The sequence below is a fragment of the Hypanus sabinus genome, chromosome 11, assembly GCF_030144855.1.
Source record: "Hypanus sabinus isolate sHypSab1 chromosome 11, sHypSab1.hap1, whole genome shotgun sequence".
NCBI lineage: Eukaryota > Metazoa > Chordata > Chondrichthyes > Myliobatiformes > Dasyatidae > Hypanus > Hypanus sabinus.
The window spans coordinates 217,519-238,897 of NC_082716.1; the positions used below are offsets into that span (position 1 = coordinate 217,519).

A 21,379-nucleotide genomic window follows, 5' to 3' on the forward strand; every position below is an offset into this window, starting at 1 on the left:
TTTCCCATTACAGAAACCATGCTGACTTTGATGAATTTTATCATTAGTTTCAAGTTCCCTGAAACCTCATCCTTATAGACTCCAGCACTTTCCCAGCCACTGAGGTGAGACTAACAGGTCTATAATTTCCTTCCTTTTGCCTTCCTCCCTTCTTAAGGAGTGGTGTGAAAATTGCAATCTTCTGATCCTCTGGGACCACACCAAAATCAAGTGATTCTTGAAAGATCCTGACCAATGCATCCCTTATCTGTTCTGCACCCTCTCTCAGGAGTTGCAAATGGACTTGGAAGTCCTTATGTAGAACACCCTAAAGGTCAACTTGCAGGTTCTGTCGGTGGTGAGGATGACAAATGCTTTCTTAGCATTTATTTCAAGAGAAGGGATGTGATGCCAAGGCTTTATATGGCACTGGTGAGGTCTCACCTTGAGTATTGTTAACTGTTCTGGCCTCCTCATCTGAGAAACGATTTGCTGGCATTGGAGAGGGTTCAGAGGAGGTCCACAAAGATGATTCCCGGAATGAAAGTGTTATCATATGAGGAATGTTAGATGGCTCTGGATCTGTACTTGCTGGAATTTAGAAGGAAGGTCTCATTGAAATCTTTCAAATGTTGAAAGACCTAGACAGAGTAGACGCTGAAAGGATGTTTCCCATGGTGGGGGAGTCCAGAACAAGAGGGCTCATCCTCGGGATAGAAGGGCATCCATTTAAAACAGAGATGTGGAGCAATTTCTTTCACCAGAGGGTGGCGAACTTGTGGATTTCTTACCACAGGCAGCTATTGAGGCCAATTGGGTGTATTTAAGGCAGAGCTTGATAGGTGCTTGATTGGACATGGCATCAAAGGTCACAGGGAGAAGGCCATGGAGTGGGGCTGAGAAGGGGGAGAAGAGGATCAGCCTTGATTGAATGGTGGAGCAGGCTCGATGGGGCAAATGGCCTAATTCTGCTCTTATGTCTTATGGTCTTGTGTATCACATCATACTTTTCCAAGTTGAGTACCAGCTGCCACTTCTCATCCCAGCTCTGCATCCTCTCAATATCCTCTTGTAACTTGCAATAACCTTCCACATTATCTACACCACCAACCTTCGTGTCACCTGCATGAATATGAATAGCCCCAATCTCCTGCCTGCTCCCCATAATCCTTCATGCCTGGCCAATCAAGAATCTATCACTCTCCGCCTTAAATATACATATAGATTTGGCCTCCACAGCTGCCTGTGGCAAAAAATTCCACAGATTCACCAATCTCTGGCTAAAGAAATTCCTCCTCATCTTTATTCTAAAAGGATGTCCCTCTATTCTGAGGCTGTGTCCTCTGCTCTTAGACTCTCCCACCATCAGAAACATCCTCTCCACTTCCACTCTATCACCATTTCACCATTTGATACGTTTCAATGAGGTCAAACCTCTTTCTTCTGAATTCTAGTGAATAAAGGCACAGAGCCATCAAATGCTCTTCATATGACAAGCCATTCAATCCTGGAAACATTTTTGTGAACCTCCTTTGAACCTTTTGCAGTTTCAGCACATCCTTTCTAAGATAAAGGATCCAAACCTGCTCACAATACTCCAAGTGAGGCCTTGCCAGTGCTTTATAAAGTCTCAACATTACATCCTTGCTTTTATATTCTAGTCCTCTTGAAATGAATGCTAACATCACATTTGCCTTCCTTATCACAGACTCAACCTGCAAGTTAGCCTTTAGGAAATCCTGCAGAAGAACTCCCAAGTCCGTTTGCAACTCAGTTTTTGTATCTTCTCTCCGTTTAGAAGACAGTCAATCCTTTCATTTCTTCTACCAAACTGCATTACCATACACTTCCCAACACTGTATTCCATCTGCCACTTCTTTGCCCATTCTCCTCATCTGTCTGTCTTTCTGTAGCCTCTCTACTTCCACAAAACTACCTATCTTTATATCATCTGAAAACTTTGCAATGAAACCATCATAGAAACATAGAAAACCTACAGCACAATACAGGCCCTTCGGCCCACAAAGTTGTGCCGAACATGCCCCTACCTTAGAAATTACTAGGTTTACCCATAGCCCTCTATTTTACTAAGCTCCATGTACCTATCTAAAAGTCTCTTAAAAGACCCCATCATATCCACCTCCACCACCATTGCTGGCAGCCCATTCCACACACTCACCACTCTCTGAGTAAAAAACTTAACCGTGACATCTCCTCTGTACCTACTCCCCAGCACCTTAAACCTGCGTCCTCTTATGGCAACCATTTCAGCACTGAGAAAGAGCCTCTGACTATCCACACAATCAATGTCTCTCATCATCTTATACACCTCTATCAGGTCACCTCTCATCCTTCTTCGCTCCAAGGAGAAAAGGCTGAGTTCACTTAACCTGTTTCCATAAGGCATGCTCCCCAATCCAGGGAACATCCTTTTAAATCTCCTCTGCACCCTTTCTATGGCTTCCACATCTTTCCTGTAGTGAGGCAACCAGAACTGAGCACAGTACTCCAAGTGGGGTCTGACCAAGGTCCTATATAGCTGCAACATTACCTCTTGGCTACTAAATTCAAATCCGCCATTGATGAAGGCCTAAACATCATACACCTTCTTAATCAAAGAGTCAACATGCACAGCTGCTTTGAGCATCCTATGGACTCGGACCCCACGATCCCTCTGATCCTCCACAATGACAAGAGCCTTACCATTAATACTATATTACGCCATCATACTTGACCTACCAAAATGAACCACTTCATACTTATCTGGGTTGAACTCCATCTGCCACTTCTCAGCCCAGTTCTGCAACCTATCAATGTCCCGCTGTAACCTCTGACAGCTCTCCACACTATCCACAACATCTCCAACTTTTGTGTCATCAGTAACTTTGCTAACCCATCCATCCATTTGCTTATCCAGTTCATTTATACAAATCTGGTGCTCCTCTCCTCCTTTCTTTCTCCCTAGGCTTCCCACCCCATGGTCCTTTCCCTTCTCCAGCTCTGTATCCATTTTGCCAATCACCTTTCCAGCTCTTGGCTTCACCCCACTCCCTCCTGTCTTCTCCTATCATTTCAGATTTCCCCTCCCCCTCCTACTTTCAAATCTTTTACTATCTCTTTTTTTCAGTTAGTCCTGATGAAGGGTCTCAGCCCAAAATGTCGACAGTGCTGCCTGGCTTGCTGCATTCCACCAGCATTTTGTGTGTTTAACCAGAAAAGGATCCTTGTATTCCCACTCGCTGTGTCCAACCAATCAGCTAATACTCTAACCACGCTAGTAACTTTCGTGTAATACCATTGGGTCTTATCTCGGTAAGCGGCCTCATGTGTGGCACCTTGTCAAAAGCCTTCTGAAACTCCAAATATATAATATCCACTGCATCCCCTTTATCTATCCTACTTGTAATCTCAAAGAATTCCAGCAGGTTCCTCAGGCAAGATATTTCCTTAAGGAAACCATGCTGACTTTGTCCTATCTTGTCCTGTGTCACCAAGTACTCCATAACCTTATCCTTAGCAATTGTCTCCAACATCTTCCCAACCACTCAGGCTTACTGGTCTATAATTTTTTTCTGCTGCCTTCCTCTTTTCTTAAAGAGTGGAGTGACATTTGCAATTTTCCAGTCCTCTGGCACCTGGGGGGGCCAACCATTCCCGGAATGACAATGGTGACTGCATGCTCCATCTTCAAAGACACCCAGGCACAAACATATCTCTGGAAGAGAGGCAGGCAGTCCGTCTGGGAACAGCCCTTTACTGTCTGCTCCCTGAACCTGTGAATGGTCCTCTTGGCCAGGCCTTGGAGCAAGTTAACCAGGAGATCCTTTGAGCAACTTGCCCCCTTCTGAACTGGGTGCCTATATATCATGAGTATGGTACTTAAATATAACCAAAACCTGAGAAGCAGTTCCTTCAGATATTCAAATAGGAACTGTGACCTCTCACACTCCATATAAATGTGGTACACTGACTCCTTCCAGTAAGAGCATAGACAAGTGGACAGGGCATCAGTGAACTGACTTAAAAACCTGTTGCTTGGTACAGCCCTGTGCAACAGCTTCCACTCCAGGCCCCTAATTTACAGGGGAAGGATCCTGCATAAAGAGATTTCCACTGGGGACCTCCCATAATAAGAACCTAAGAAATAGGAGTCTGGTCAGCAGATTAAGGCATGGAAGTGAAAGGTATGCAGGAGCAGCCTGTACAAGAACTGCCTTAATGTGTCTTGGAGGGGCACAGTGGGCATCACCGCAAGTCAGCTCACGGTATGTGCGACCCTCTCCCAAGAGGTATGTCAGACCTTGGTTCTGATGAGCAACTCCAGCTGACCAGGTGCTAGCACAGCCAGGACCCTCAACATTCACCATGATGAGATGGGAACCAGATAGAGAAGATGTTTCCTCTGGTGGGGGAGTCGGTCACGGTCTCAGAATAGAGGAGGAGGTTTGCAGGGAGGTTTGTCAGTGCTATTGGTGGTGAGGGGGGGGGGTTAAACTAAATTTGCAGGGGGTTGGGAACCAGAGTGCCAGAGCAGATAGTGGAGCAGGGGTAAAAATAAATGATGTTAAAGGTTCATGCAAAGTCACAAATAGAAGGGTTGTGTGTGGTGGTAATAGTCTTCTGAGGTGTGCCCATTTCAATGTGAGGAGTATTGTGGGGAAGGCTGATGAGCTGAGGGCATGGATTGACAGGTGGAATTATGACATTGTAGCCATTAGTGAAACTTGGCTACAGGAGGGGCAGGACTGGCAGCTTAACGTTCTGGGGTTCCGATGTTTCAGACGTTGTAGAGGCAGAGGGATGCAGGGTGGGGGGGGTGGCATTGCTAGTCATGGAAAATGTTACAGCAGTGCTCAGGCAGGACAGATTAGAGGGCTTGTCTACCAAGGCCATATGGGTGGAGCTGAGAAACAGGAAAGGTATGTCCACATTAATGGGGTTGTATTATAGACCACCCAATAGTCAGTGAGAATTGGAGGAGCAAATCTGCAGAGAAATAACAGACAACTGCAGGAAAGTTGTGATAGTAGGGGATTTTAATTTTTCACATATTGATTGGGTCTCACCTACTGTTAAAGGTCTATATGGGTTAGAATTTGTAAAATGTGTTCAGGAAAGTTTTCTAAATCAGTATATAGAGGTACTGACTAGAGAAGATGCAATATTAGATCTCCTATTAGGAAATGAGTTTGGACAGGTGACAGAAGTGTGTGTAGAGGAACACTTTGGTTCCAGTGATCATAACACTATTAGTTTCAACTTGATCATGGATAAAGATAGATCTGGTCCTCGGGTTGAGGTTCTAAACTGGAAAAAGGCCAAATCTGAAGAAATGAGAAAGGATGTCATTGGTAAGTGGAAGGCCTTCAAAGGAGAAATTTTGAGAGTGCAGAGTTTGAATGTTCCTGTCAGGATTAAAGGCAAAGTGAATAAGAATAAGGAACCTTGATTCTCTAGGAACATTGGAACTCTGATAAAGAAGAGAGAGATGTATGACATGTATGGGAAACAGGGTGCAAATAAGGTGCTTAAGGAATATAAAAAGTGCAAAAAAGTGATTAAGAAAGAAATCAGGGCTAAAAGAAGACATGAGGTAGCTTTGGCAGTCAAGGTGAAGGATAATCCAAAGAGCTTCTACAGGTATATTAAGAGCAAAAGGATAGTAAGGGATAAAATTGGTCCTCTTGAAGATCAGAGTGGTCGGCTAGGTATGGAACCAAAATAAATGGGAGGTATCTTAAATGGTTTTTTTGCATCTGTTTTTTTTCTAAGGAAACTGGGATGGAGTCAATGGAAATAAGGCAAACAAGCAGTGAGGTGATGGAATCTATATAGATTGAAGAGGAGGAGGTGCTTGCTATCTTGAGGCAAATCAGAGTAGATAAATCCCCACGACCTGACAGGGTATTCCCTCAGACCTTGAAGGAGACTGGTGCTGAAATTGCAGGGGCTCTGGCAGATATATTTAAAATATTGGTATCCACGGGTGATGTGCCAGAGGATTGGAGGATAGTTCATGTTGTTCCGTTGTTTAAAAAAGGCTCTAAAAGTAAGCCGGGAAATTATAGGCCGTTAAGTTTGACGTCAGTAGTAGGTAAATTATTGGAAAGAGTACAAAGAAATCGGATCTACAAGTATTTAGATAGATAGGGACTTATTAGGGAGAGTCAACATGGCTTTGTTCGTGGTAGGTCATGTTTAACAAATCTATTAGAATTTTTCAAGGAGGTTACCAGGAAAGTGGATAAAGGGATTTATTCGGCAGGTGAACAGGGCACGACTGCATAGGTGCATGAAAGTCGGCCCGTGAGGCAGCCGGAGAATATAAAAAGTGAGCAGAGTAACGGAGCAGGCGATGGACTAGTCGGAGACAGAATAGGAAGGCTTTGGCGAGCAGAGGCTGAGGATGAGCTTCACTCCAAGTGAGGTAAGGCTGGGTAAGTTCCTTTAATTAATTTAATTACCTTAGGAGTGGGTAATGGAGGCAGCTGTTAGGGCAGTCGAGTGCTCCGATTGCAGTATGTGGGAAGTCAGGGTGAGCACAACTGTCCCTGATGACTACACCTGTAAAAGGTGCATCCAGCTGCAGCTCCTATCAGACCGAGTTAGGGAACTGGAGCTGGAGCTGGATGAACTTCGGATCATTCGGAAGGCAGAGGCAGAAATAGACAGGAGTTTCAGGGAGATAGTCACCCCTAAGAGTCAAGAGACAGGTAGCTGGGTGACAGTCAGGAGAGGGAAGGGGAATAGACAGAATGAGCAGAGCATCCCTGTGGCCCTTCCCATCATTAATAAGTATACCGTTTTGGATACTGTTGGTGGGGACAACCTCCCAGGGACAAGTTGCAGTGGTTGCATCTCTGGCACTGAGACTGGACCCTCAGCTCAGAAGGGAAGGAGGGAAAAGAGGAGAGCAGTAGTGATAGGGGATTTGATAGTTAGGGGGACAGATAAGAGGTTCTGTAGAAGAGATTGAGAATCCCGGATGGTCTGTTGCCTCCCTGGTGCCAGGGTCAGTGATATCTCGGATTGAGTTCTCAGTATTCTCAAGAGGGAGGGTGAGCAGCTTGATGTCGTGGTCCATGTAGGGACCAATGACGTGGGTAGGAAGAGTGAGAAGGTCCTGAAAGGTGAGTTTAGGGAGTTAGGCGCCAAGTTAAAGGACAGGACCTCTAGGATAGCAACTTCAGGATTGCTACCAGTGCCACGTGCAGGTGGGTTTAGAAATAGTATGAGAGTGCAGATCAACACGTGGCTGAAGACATGGTGCAGGAGGGAGGGCTTCAGATTTATAAATAATTGGGCAGTTTTCCAGGGAAGGTGGGACATGTTCCAGCGGGACGGCTTACATCTGAACTGGAGGGGGACAAATATTCTTGCAGGTAGGTTTGCTAGAGAGGCTCCAGTGGATTTAAACCTGATACAAGGGGGGAGGGGAACCAGAGTGTAGGAACAGATCTATCACAGGAGGAAGAAAAAGAAGATAGTAAAGTTGTTTGCACCGTTAGTGATAAACAGAGAGTAAGAGGTGGAGAATTTCTTAAATGCATTTATTTTAATGCTAGGAGCATTGTAAGAAAGTTGGATGAGCTTAGAGCATGGATTGATACCTGGAAATATGATGTTGTAGCTATTAGTGAAACATGGTTGCAGGAGGGGTGTGATTGGCAACTAAATATTCCTGGATTTCGTTGCTTCAGGTGTGATAGAATCGGGAGGACAAGAGGGGGAGATGTTGCATTGCTTGTCAGAGAAAATATTACAGCGGTGCTCTGGCAGGATAGATTAGAGGGTTCGTCTAGGTAGACTATTTGGGTAGAATTGAGGAATGGGAAAGGTGTAGTAACACTTATAGGGGTGTATTATAGACCACCTAATGGGGAGCAAGAATTGGAGGAGCAAATTTGTAAGGAGATAGCAGATATTTGTAGTAAGCACAGGGTTGTGGATTGTGAGAGATTTTAATTTTCCACACATAGACTAGGAAGCCCATACTGTAAAAAGGGCTGGATGGTTTGGAGTTTGTAAAATGTGTGCAGGATAATCTTTTTCAGCAATACATAGAGGTACCAACAAGAGAAGGGGCAGTGTTGGATCTCCTGTTAGGGAATAAGATAGGTCAGGTGATGGAGGTATGTGTTGGGGAGCACTTTGGGTCCAGTGATCACAATGACGTTAGTTTCAATATAATTGAGGAGAAGGATAGAACTGGACCCAGGGTTGAGATTTTTGATTGCAGAATGGCTAACTTTGAGGAGATGCGAAAGGATTTAGAAGGAGTGGATTGGGACAATTTGTTTTATGGGAAGGATGTGATAGGGGAATGGAGGTCATTTAAAGGTGAAATTTTGAGGGCACAGAATCTTTATGTTCCTGTTAGGTTGAAAGGAAAGGCTAAAAGTTTAAGAGAGCCATGGTTTTCAAGGGATATTGGAAACTTGGTTTGGAAAATGAGAGATATCTACAATAAATAGTGTCTCCTGATGAAGGGTTTCGGCCCGAAACATCGTCACTACCTCCTCCCCTAGATGCTGTCTGGCCTGCTGAGTTCTGCCAGCATTTTGTGTTTTTATTACTAGAATGTTACCTGGGTTTCAGCACCTAAGTTACAGAGAAAGGTTGAACAAGTTAGGTCTTTATTCTTTGGAGTGTAGAAGGTTGAGGGGGGACTTGACAGAAGTATTTAAAATTATGAGGGGGATAGATAGAGTTGACGTGTATAGGCTTTTTCCATTGAGTGTAGGGGAGATTCATACAAGAGGACATGAGTTGAGAGTTAAGGGGCAAAAATTTAGGGGTAACATGAGGGGGAACTTCTTTACACAGAGAGTGGTAGCTGTGTGGAACGAGCTTCCTGTAGAAGTGGTAGAGGCAGGTTTGGTATTGTCATTTAAAGTAAAATTGGATAGGTATATGGACAGGAAAGGAATGGAGGGTTATGGGCTGAGTGCAGGTCGGTGGGACTAGGTGAGAGTAAGCATTCGACACGGACTAGAAGGGCCAAGATGGCCGTTTCTATGCTGTAATTTTTATATGGTTATATGGAAGGCAGTGGATGTTGTCTACATGGACTTCAGTAAGGCCTTTGACAAGGTCCCACATGGGAGGTTAGTTAGGAAGATTCGGTTGCCAGGTATACATGGAGAGGTCATAAATTGGATTAGAAATTGGCTCAATGGGAGATAAGAGTTTAACAGTCGCAGGGTAATGATGCAGCTCTGGTTAACTCTGGTTAGGCTACACTTGGAGTACTGTGTCCAGTTCTGTTTGCCTCACTATAGGAAGGATGTGGAAGCATTGGGAAGGGTACAGAGGAGATTTACCAGGATGCTGTCTGGTTTAGAGAGTATGCATTATGATCAGAGATTAAGGGAGCTAGGACTTTACTCTCTGGAGAGAAGGAGGATGAGAGGAGACATGATAGTGTTATACAAGATATTAAGAGGAACAGCTAGAGGGAACAGCCAGCACCTCTTCCCCAGAGCACCACTGCTCAATACAGGAGGACATAGCTTTAAGATAATGGGAGGAAAGTTCAAGGGGGATATTAGAGGAAGGCTTTTTTACTCAGAGAGTGGTTGGTGCATGGAATGCACTGCCTGAGTCAGTGGTGGAGGCAGATACACTAGTGCAATTTAAGAGAATACTAGACAGGTATATGGAGGAATTTAAGGTGGGGGATTATATGGGCGGCAGGGTTTAAGGGTCGCCACAACATTGAGGGCTGAATGGTCTGTACTGTGCTGTATTGTTCTTTGAAACCTTTCAAATGTTGAAAGGCCGAGACATAGTAGATGTAGAAAGGGTGTTTCCCATGGTGGGGAGTCTAGGATAAAAGGGCACAACCTCAGGATAGAGAAGTGCCCTTTCAAATCAGTGATGTGAAGAAATTTCCAATAGCCAAAGGGTGATGAATTTGTGGAGTTTGTTACCATACATAGCTGTGGAGGCCAGGTGGTTGGGTGCTTTTAAGCCAGTGATTTGTAGGTTCTTGATTGGACATGGCATCAACAGTTCTGCGGAGAAGTCCAGGGAATGAGTTGAGGAGGTGAAAAAAGGTTGATTGAATGGCAGTGCTGACTCGATGGGCCAAATGGCCTAATTCTGCTCCTTTGTTTTATGGTTTGTTTATAACTAAATCTTCTGGTATCCTATCACAAACAAGAGAAAATCTGCAGATACTGGAAATCCGAGCAATACACACAAAATGCTGGAGGAACTCAGCTGGTCAGGCGGTGTCTAGGAAAAGAGTATAAGGCAGCATATACTCTTTTCTGCTGAAGGGTTTCAGGCTGAAATGTTGACTGTACACTTCTCCTAGCTGCTGCCAGGCCTGCTGAGTTCCTCCAGCATTTTGTGTGTGTTGCACTTGGTATCCTACTTTATATTATTGGTTAGTCTGCCCTCATATTTCATCTTTTCCCTTCTTATAGCTTTTCAGTTGCCTTTTGTTGGATTTTAAAAGCTTTCCAATCTCGAAGGCATTCAACAAACTCTCTCTCTTGCAATCTGACACCCTCCCAATTTTCGCAATTGAATTGCATACTGAAGTCCAACATTACAATTGTGTCATACCCTTATTACATGCCTTTTCCAGCTCACTTTGCAATCTCAACTTCACACAGGAGCCCTGTCCCTTCTTCACCCTACATCCCTTCTCCAGGGTTTCCAGGAACTCCAGGAATCTCTTAAATTGGCATTTCTCCTTGCGGATCACTTCAGCCTCCTTCCTTTCTTTTGGAGGATAGTGTGGATAGACTGAGCAACCCCTTGCAGTCCTGACCAGCGATCAGTGGCCAGCTGGGTTTAAACGATTTTCTCCAGTAGTCCTCCACAGCTGTGATTCCATGCTGGATTTGAGGAAGTCCGCCATGTTGGCTTCAAGAGTGTCCTCCTCTTCCCCATCACTGACTAACGCCCACATCACTCTCCAAGCAGTCATCGTCTGCACCCGACGTGACCAACTCACCCCTCTCCGAGGCACCACAATGGGTATCCTCATCCCAAGGATCACTGACATAGGGAGGCCTTGCCACCACTGGATCTAGAGGCAGGGCAGGGCAGATCTCCCACTTACTGTACTGTACACTCCGACTCAGAGCAAACAGCCTACTAATCCTCCTGGAGTTTGAACAGACGACACAATCCATTTGGGTCATGCTCATCTCCACACCGTTGTCACCCTCCCAGAAGCAGTAGTAGGAGTGTCCCCACTCTCTGCACCTGTTGGGACACCCTTCCTCTGAATAACTGTGCGGGATCGTGACCTGGGGTACTACATTACCCCTTCGTAGGCCAGTGCTGGAAGTCTCTCTGCAGTGCAATTGGCCTCGACCTAAGCAATAATTTGGGAAACTAACCCCAGTGACACTCCACCCACAGGCGATCCCTGTTCTACAGAGTTTTGCCCCTCCGCAGGGAATACTCACTCTGGGTGTGCAGCCTCTACTGATGGTAAGTCTGTCTACTCACATGCTCCTCTAATATGGCTCTGCTCACCAGTGCACAGGACACATGCTCAGTAGATACCACTCCAGAAGAGGGCACCTGTATGGCAGGACTATTCTCCAGCTCTGAGGAGACATACTCCACACATATGGCTTGGGGTAAATCCACCCCCTCATGTGGCTCTCGGACTGCAGAAGATACATCCCTCTGACTCTTCATACTACTGATACATAAAGACACACTGATCTCCATTTTGGAAGTGTCCTCAGTCTCTGATACCACTTCCCAAGTTTCTTGCTGGATCTCAGATACAAGGAGACTTGAACTTTGGCAATCTACCATCTGTAGCCACTGTTTAGCGCTCAAGAGACATGGACAAAAAATTTCACAAAACAGAATATTTCTAGGAAGACAAAATGCTCTAGTCCACTACCAAAACCTTCTGATGGTCTCCAAACCTGTTCTTTTAGGCTTTTGCTGGAAATATTCCAAGTTTAAGAGACAGAGTTTGTACAGTGTGAACTTCTCCCAGTGTCGCCTCTCTCAAAGTATGACCTTCCCTTAGTACCGTCCCTCCCAGTGTGACCCTCCCTCAGTACTGCCCCTCCCACAGTGTGACTCTCCCTCAGTACCGTCCCTCCCAGTATGACCCTCCCTCAGTACCACCACTCCCACAGTGTGACCCTCCCTCAGTACAACTCCTCCCACAATGTGACCCTCCCTCAGTATTGTCCCTCCCAGTGTGACTTTCCCTCAGTACTGTCCCTCCCAGTGTGATTCTCCCTTAGTACTGCCCCCTCCCACAGTGTGACCTTCCCTCAGTACAACCCCTCCCACAATGTGACTCTCCCTCAGTACTGTCCCTCTCAGTGTGACTTTCCCTCAGTACCACCCATTTCACAGTTTAACTCTCCATCAGTAGCATCCTCCCACAGTGTGACCCTCCCTCAGTACCATCCTCCCACAGTGTGACTCTCCTTCAGTACCACCCCTCCCACAGTGTGACCCTCCCTCACTACCACCCTCCCACAGTGTGACCCTCCCACAGTACTGCTCCTGCAGTGAATTGTTTCCTCCCTGAGAAATGCACTCACCCATGTCCAGCGGCCTATCTTGCTTCTTGTCTCCATTGAAGCAATTCTGTGTTAAAGATCAGGCAAATCATTAATGGAACAGACTATTCAATCCCTTTGATCATGCAAGATTATTTTTCCATGCTGTCCTACTATCTTTCTCCCCAAGTGTTGTGTGTCCAACCCTCTCTCTGCCTTTACACATCCATGTTCTGCTGTTTTATTTTAGAGATACAGCATGGAACAGCCCTTATGGCTCTTCAAGGTTGGATAGATATTTGCATCATAGGGGAATTAAGGGTTATGGTGAAAAGGCAGGTAGCTAGAGATGAGTCCATGGCCAGATCACCCATGATCTTATTGAATGTCAGAGCAGGCTTGATGGGCCAGATGGCCTACTCCTACTACTATTTCTTATGTTCTTATGTAACCTGTGCCGCCCAGCAACCCAATGATTTTAAACCTAGCTTAAATCATGGGGCAATTTACAATGACCAATTTACCCACTAATTGGTAAGTCTTTGGACTATGGGAGGAAACCAGAGCACCTGAGGAAAATCCACGTGCACATGGGATGAAATGTACAGACTTGCTTACAGAGGATGCAAGAATTGAATTCCGAACTCCAACGCTCTAAGCTGTAATAGCATTGCGCTAACCTTCTCATGTTTCTTGCAACAACCTTATATTTACTGAAACAGTCTGTGATCTTTCCACAGATTTATTTCTATGTTCCAAGGAATAAAGACTTAGCTTAGCTAATCTTTCCCTATAACTCAGGACTCCTTGTAAATCCTTTCTGCACTCTTTCCACTGGTTAATGTCAAGTGATGTGATAAAGGCAGTGGGTGAAAAGCTAAATTCACACATACGTACTTGCATACATAATCATACAAAGACACATGAACACATATACACACCAGCATGCAAGGAAATCTTTGTGTGTGTAACACACTGTAAAGTTTCAATGCTAATGTAACAGCTTCTCTGTAATGATCCACTGCTAAGGTAATGGTTTCTCTGTAGCAGAAATGTTTGGGTTATGAGTAGAGATTACGGGACATGTTAGCCAATGAGTGGGATGTTGTTCTTTCTTGTGTGGCTAGAAGCTGGGAATTCGTGGTCTTTTGCTAGGGAGAGATGAGGAGAGAAGACATGAATGGAGAGAGTTGGCAGACCGCTAGACAGAGTGGGCTTGGAGTGAGGGTTCGAAGGTCAGTGACAATTGGAGGAGGTCGATGGTGGACGAACGGCCTTATCAGTGAGCTCCCACGTTGTGCATTAGACTGTTTCATGAGAATGGGCCCGTTTTCCTTTTTTTGTTTTCTTTATTAACCATATAGTCAAATTAAGAATTATAAAGCTCAATTGTTTAATTGCATATTGTGTACTGTTTGTTATCTTGTGGTACTGATTTGTAACAGGGGACACATCACACAGCATCCACCCAAACAAGATTTCTCAAGTTTGGCTGGGCAGAGGGCTATCATCCCCTATATTAAGCCGCTAGCCAAAGTGAGAATTACTTGTATGAACACAGACACATAAGCTTGCAATACAAAAAGGTATATATATATAGAAACACATGCATAATGTTAAAAAGCAGCATCAGAACTCACCGTATGTTTGCCTCTCCTGGGATCTGAAAAAAGAAAAAAATGTGGAATTACTAGGGTCCACAGCAGGTTTATGCTTCGGGCAATGGGGCTGGCAGCCACTGAAGTTGGAGCTTTACCTCTATTCCTCCCCAGCCACCTGGCTACTGACCCACTTAACAGAACAGGTAGTGATAGGGGACTCGATAGTTAGAGGTATAGATAGGAGGTTCTGTGGTTGTGACAGAGACGCCCGGATGGTTTGTTGCTTGAGGACTATAAAAAGTGCAAAAAATACTTAAGAAAGAAATCAAGATGGCTAAAAGAAGACATGAGGTAGATTTGGCAGTCAAGGTGAAGGATATATCCAAAGAGTTTCTACAGGTATATTAAGAGCAAAAGGATAGTAAGGGATAAAATTGGTTCTCTTGAAAATCAGAATGGTCGGCTATGTATGGAACCAAAAGAAATGGGGGAGATCTTAAATGGGTTTATTGCATCTGTATTTACTAAGGAAACTGTCATGGAGACAATGGAAATAAGGCAAACAAGTAGTGAGGTCATGGAACCTATACAGATTGAAGATGAAGAGGCACTTGCTATCTTGAGGCAAATCAGAGTAGATAAATCCCCAGGACCTGACAGGGTATTCCCTTGGACCTTCAAGGAGACTAGTGTTGAAATTGCAGGGGCCCATATAGATATATTTAAAATGTCGGTATCTACGGGTGAAGTGCTGGAGGATTGGAGGATATCTCATGTTGCTTCATTGTTTAAAAAAGGCTCTAAAAGTAATCTGGGAAATTATAGGCTGTAGAACAGAGTGATGTAGGAATAATGGTGCATAGTTCCCTGAAGGTGGAATCTCATGTTGATAGGGTGGTGAAGAAAGCTTTTGGTATGCTGGCCTTTATAAATCAGGGCATTGAGTATAGGAGTTGGGATGTAATGTTAAAATTATACAAGTCATTGGTAAGGCCAAATTTGGAGTATCGTGTACAGTTCTGGTCACTGAATTATAGAAAAGATGTCAACAAATTAGAAAGAGTACAGAGGAGATTTACTAGAATGTTACCTGGGTTTCAGCACCTAAGTTACAGAGAAAGGTTGAACAAGTTAGGTCTTTATTCTTTGGAGCATAGAAGGTTGAGGGAGGACTTGATAGAGGTATTTAAAATTATGAGGGGGATAGATAGAGTTGACGTGAATAGGCTTTTTCCATTGAGAGTAGGGGAGATTCAAACAAGAGGTCATGAGTTGAGAGTTAAGGGGCAAAAGTTTAGGGGTAACATGAAGGGGAACTTCTTTACTCAGAGTGGTAGCTGTGTGGAACGAGCTTCCAGTATAAGTGGTAGAGGCAGGTTCGATTTTGTTATTTAAAAAAAAATTGGATAGATATATGGACAGGAAAGGAATGGAGGGTTATGGGCTGAGTGCAGGTAGGTGGGACTAGGTGAGAGTAAGCGTTCAGCACGGACTAGAAGGGCTGAGTTGGCTTGTTTCCATGCTGTAATTGTTATATGGTTATATGGAAGGCATTGGATGTTGTCTACATGGACTTCAGTAAGGCCTTTGACAAGGTCCTACATGGGAGGTTAGTTAGGAAGATTCAGTCACTCGGTATACATGGTGAGGTAGTAAATTGGATTAGACATTGGCTCAATGGGAGAAGTCAGAGAGTGGTAGTGGAAGATAGCTTCTTTGAGTGGATGCCTGTGACTAGTGGCATACCACAGGGATCAGTGCTGGGTCCACTGTTATTTGTCATCTATATCAATGATCTGGATGATAATGTGGTAAATTGGATCAGCAAATTTGCTGATGATACAAAGATTGGAGGTGTGGTGGACAGTGAGGAAGGTTTTCAAAGCTTGCAGAGGGATTTGGACCAGTTGGAAAAATGGGCTGAAAAATGGCAGTTGGAGTTTAATACACACAAGTGTGAGGTATTGCACTTTGGAAGGAAAAACCAAGGTAGAACATTCAAGGTAAATGGCAGGACACTGAGAAGTGCAGTAGAACAGAGGGATCTGGGAATACAGATACAAAATTCCATAAGAGTGGCGTCACAGGTAGATGGGGTAGTAAAGACAGCTTTTGGTACACTGGCCTTTATAAATCAAAGTATTGAGTTAAAGAGTTAGAATGTTATGCTGAGGTTGTATAAGGCATTGGTGAGGCCGAATTTGGAGTATTGTGTGTAGCTTTGGTCACTGTATTATAGGAAGAATATTAATAAGGTTAAAAGAGTGCAGAGAAGGTTTACAAGGATGTTGCCGGGACTTGAGAAACTGAGTTACAGAGAAAGGTTGAATAAATTAGGACTTTATTCCCTGGCGTGTAGAAGAATGAGGGGAGATTTGATAGAGGTATATAAAATTATGATGGGTATAGATAGAGTGAATGCAAGCAGGCTTTTTCCACTGAGTCTAGGGGAGAAAAAAAAACAAATGACATGGATTAAGGGTGAAGGGGGGAAGTTTAAAGGGAACATTGGGGGGGGGGCTTCTTCATACAGAGAGTGGTGGGAGTGTGGAACGAGCTGCCAGATGAAGTGGTAAATGCGGGCTCACTTTTAACACTTAAGAAAAACTTGGACAGGTACATGGATGAGAGGTGTATGGAGGGATATGGTCCAGATACAGGTCAGTGGGACTACGCAGAATACATGGTTTGGCACAGCCAAGAAGGGCCAAAAGGCCTGTTTCTGTGCTGTAATGTTCTATAGGTCTATGGTTCTATCAGCAGAACCCTTAGCAAATCTACAAAGCTCCTCTGTCAGACCATCAGAGCTTATGAGACCAGCAGAACCCACCAGATCAGCGGAGCCTCATAGATACAGTGCTGATAAAAAGCATTCACGCCCCTCCGAAAGTTTTCATGTTTTATTGTTTTACAACATCGAAACACAGTGAATTTAATTTGGCTTATTTTGACACTGATCAACAGAACAACTCATTTGTGTCAAAATGAAAACATATCTCTACAAGGTGATCAAAATTAATTTCAAATATAAAACATAAAATAGTTGATTGCATAAATGTTCACCCCCTTTAATATGACACACCAGATCACTGGTTCAGCAAATTAGTTTTAGAAGTCACATAATCAGTTAAATGGAGATCACCTGTGTGCAGTCAATAGACAATAGACAATAGGTGCAGAAGTAGACCATTCAGCCCCTCGAGTCTGCACCAAGGTGTTTCAATTGATTTGTAGCAACTCCACAGAGAGATTATTGAAAAGTACAAGTTAGGAGATGGATACAAGAAAATTTCCAAATCACTGAATATTCCTTGGAGTACAGTTAAGTCAATCATCAAGAAATGTAAAGAATATGGCACAGTCGTAAACCTGCCTAGAGCAGACTGTCCTGAAATACTGAGTGACAAGAAGGGGACGTGAGGGAGGCCACTAAGCAACCTATGGCAACTCTGGGAGGAGTTAGAAGCTTCAGTGGCTGAGATAGGAGAGACTGTGCATATAACAACTGTCACAGCTTTATGAAAGAGCGGCAAAGGAAAAACCACTGTTGAAAAAAGCTCACATAAAATCTCAGCTAGAGTTTGCCAGAAGGCATGCGGGAGACTCTGGTCAATTGGAAGAAGGTGATATGGTCTGACAAAACCAAAATTCAGCTTTTTGGCCATCAGACTAAATGCTATGTTTGGCATAAGCCAAACACCACACATCATCAAAAGCACACCATCCCTACCATGAAGCATGACAGTGGCTGCATCGAGCTGTGGAGATGCTTCACTGCAGCAGGCCCTGGAAAGCATATGAAGGTAGAGGGTAAAATGAATGCAGCAAAATACAGGGAAATCCTGGAGGAAAACCTGATGCAGTCTGGAACAGAACTGTGACATGGGAGAAGATTTGTTTTCTAGCAAGACAATGACTCCAAGCATAAAGCCAAAGCTACATAGGAATGGTTTAAAAACAACAAAGTTAACATTATGTACATGCCAAGTCAGAATCCAGACAATCCAATTGAGAGTTTGGGTGTTTTTATACACCCCCGATAGTAAGAGAGACATCGAGGAGCAGATAGAGTTATTGCCCCTTTCCTGTTTCTGACTTCCACCTACAATGACTCAGTAAACAATCCCTCTGCAGCTGTGATATTATCCCTGAATAGCCATGCCACCTCTTTTGCCTCCCTCCCTGTCCTTTTTGAAACATCTAAAGCCCAGCATTCTAAGAAGCTATTCCTGCCCCTGAGACATCTAAGTCTGTTATTCTGGCCCCTGAGACATCTAAGTCTGTAATTCTTCAAGATGCAAAGAAATTTTTTTAGCCAGAGGGTGGTGAATCTGTGGAATTTGTTGCTGTGGGCGGCAGTGTAAATCAAGTCATTGGGTGTATTTAAGGCAGAGATTGATAGGTGTCTGAGTAGCCAGGGCATCAAAGGTTATGGTGAGAAGGCGGGGAGTGGGACTAAATGGGAGAATGGATCAGTGCATGATAAAATGGCGGAACAGACTCAATGGGCCGAATGGCTGACATCTGCTCCTTTGTCTTATAGCCACAACATCATAGATCCATGTATTGATCCATGCTCTAAGTTCACCTGCCTTGTTTATGACACTCTGCATTAAAATAAACACATCTCAAGCCATCAGGTTGAGTGCATCTTTGCTCTATGATCTGCTTATCCTTCCTCACAAACTGTCTCCAAGCTATCAGGTGTGACAAGAGAACACACATCATAGTACATTAGTCTCTGCTTTGTTGTTTTGTACATTATTATTGCACATTGGTAAATTATTATTGGGTAGATTATTCTGTACTTTATTATTTGTTAAATCTGAACACTGCTAAGTGTGTTTTTAAATGTTGCTACAGTAACAAAATAATTTCCCAAAATGGGATCAATAAAGTATTTATTATTATTAATATCCACCAGGTGAAAGAAAGATGTAGAAACAATAGGGTTATCATAGTGAGAGACTGTAACTTCCCTGGTATTGATAAAACTTCCTTAATACAAAAGGTTTACACGGGGTGAGACTTCTTCAGTGCATTGGCCCAGAGCCATCAAACACTCTTCATATGACAAGCCATTAAAACCTGACATCATCTTTGTGAACCTTCTTTGAACCCTCTCAATTTCAGCACAGCCTATCTAAGATAGGCTACCCAAAACTGCTTACAATGCTCCGTGAGGCCTCACCAGTGCTTTATAAAGCTTCAACATTACATCCTTGTTCTTATATTCTAGTCCTCTTGAAATGGACGCTAACATCGGATTTGCCTTCTTCATCACCGACTCAACCTGCAAATTAACCATTGGGGAATCCAAGTCTTCTTTCAAATCAGAGTTTTGAATTCCCTCTCTATTTAAAAAAATGGCTATGCTTTTAGTTCTTCTACCAAAGTGCATGACCATACATTTCCCAACACTGTATTCTATCTGCCACTTCTTTGCCCATGCTCCTAATCTGTCTAAGTCCTTCAGTACTCTCTTTGCTTCCTCAAAACTACCTGGCCCTCCACCCATCTTTGTATCAACTGCAAACATGGCCATAAAGCCATCATTCTGTAATCCATATCATTGACATATAATATAAAAAGAAGCAATCCCAATACAGAACCCTGTGGAATACCATGCCACCAGTAGCCGGAGAAAAGGCTCCCTTTATTCCCACTCAGCTGATGCTCTACCCATGTCAATATCTTTCTTGTAATACCATGGGCCCTTAACTTGTGAAGCAGCCTCATGTGCGACACTTTCTAAAAATGCAAGTACACAACATATGCCAATTCTCCTTTGTCTATCCTGTTTGTTATTACTTCAAAAAATTCTAACAGATTTGTCCGGCAAGATTATCATTTAAGGCCTTTTTATCTTGGGCTGACAAGTACACCAAAACCACATCCCTAACAATCAACTTCATGATCTTCCCAGCCACTGAGGTCAGACTGCCTGGCCTATAATTTCCTTTCTTCTGCCTCCCTTCTTGAAGAGTGGAGTGACATTTGCAATTTTCCAGAACTCTGGAACCATGCCCCAAGCAATTCATTCCTTAAAGATCATAACTAATGCCTCCACAATGTCTTCAGCCATTCATTCCAGAACCCTGGAGTGTATACCATTTGATCCAGGTTATTTATCTACCTTCAGACCTTTCAGACGTTTCCCAAGAACGTTCTCCCTAATAATGTCAACTTCACACACATCTGCCCTGCCACCTGCCACCATACTACTTGTGTCTTCTACAGCAAAGACTGATGCAAAATACTTATTCCATTCATCTGCCATTTCCTTGTCCCACATTACTACTTCTCCAGTGTCGTCTCCCAATGATCCACTATCTACTTTTGCCTCTCTTTTACACTTCATGTATCTGAAGAAACTTCTGGTATCCTCTTTCATACTCCATCTTTTCCTTCTCTATGATTTTTTTTAGTTGCCTTCTGTTGGTTTTTAGAAGCTTCCCAACCCTCAAACATCCCAGTTATTTGTGCTCTATTACATGCCCTTTCTTTGTCATCTTGCCTTAAGAATAATTTTTCCTCTTTGGGTTGAATATATCCTGCAGATTCCGAATTGCTCCCAGAAATTTCAGCATTGCTGTGTTGCCATCATCTCAGCCAGTGTCCTTTTCCTATCAATATTGGCCAGCTACTCTGTCATGCCTCGGTTATTCCCTTTACTCCACTGTAATATTGATACATCCTTAGCTTCTCCTTCTCAAATTTCAGGGTGAATTTAATCAGTGTCAGAAGGTGTTAAATTATTCTGAATAGAGCTAAGGAACTGCAAGGGTAAAAACTCCCTGTGAGTTGTATACAGACCTCCAAATAGTAGTAAGGATGTGGCCTACAAATTATAATAGGGAATAAAAAATGCATGCTGAAAGGGCAAAATTACAATAGTCATGTGGGTCTTTAGATAGGTAGATTGAGAAAATCGGGTTGGTGCTGGATTACAGGAATGGGAATTTCTAGAATGGCTCCGAGAGGAGCTCATGATTGAGCCTACTAGAGGATCAGCCGTTCTGGATTGGCTGTTGTGCAGTGTACTAGAATTGATTAGAGAGCTGAAGGTAAATGAACCTTTTCAGCGTAAGTGATCATAATATGATTGACTACACCCTGAAGTTTGAGAAGCTGAAGTCAAATGTATCAGTATTGCAGTGGAATAAAGGAATTACAGAGCCAGAATTGATTAAGAACACTGGCAGGGATGATTACAGAACAACAATGGTTGGAATTTCTGGAAGCAATTTGGAAGGCATAGGATACGTACATCCCAAAAAGAAAGGGGTATTCCAAAGG

General features: G+C 43.6%; 1 protein-coding gene across 1 annotated transcript in view; it reads right to left on the bottom strand.

Annotated features, from left to right (window-relative positions):
- Positions 1 to 21,379, bottom strand: part of LOC132401643 (guanine nucleotide exchange factor VAV3) — a 451,830-nt gene that overhangs the window by 97,520 nt on the left and 332,931 nt on the right. Inside the window, exons 18-19 of the mRNA XM_059983657.1 lie at positions 14,120 to 14,142; positions 12,522 to 12,567 (exon numbers count right to left, since the gene is read on the bottom strand). Of these exons, the coding sequence (XP_059839640.1) occupies positions 12,522 to 12,567; positions 14,120 to 14,142 (69 nt within the window). The remainder of the gene's footprint in view (positions 1 to 12,521; positions 12,568 to 14,119; positions 14,143 to 21,379) is intronic.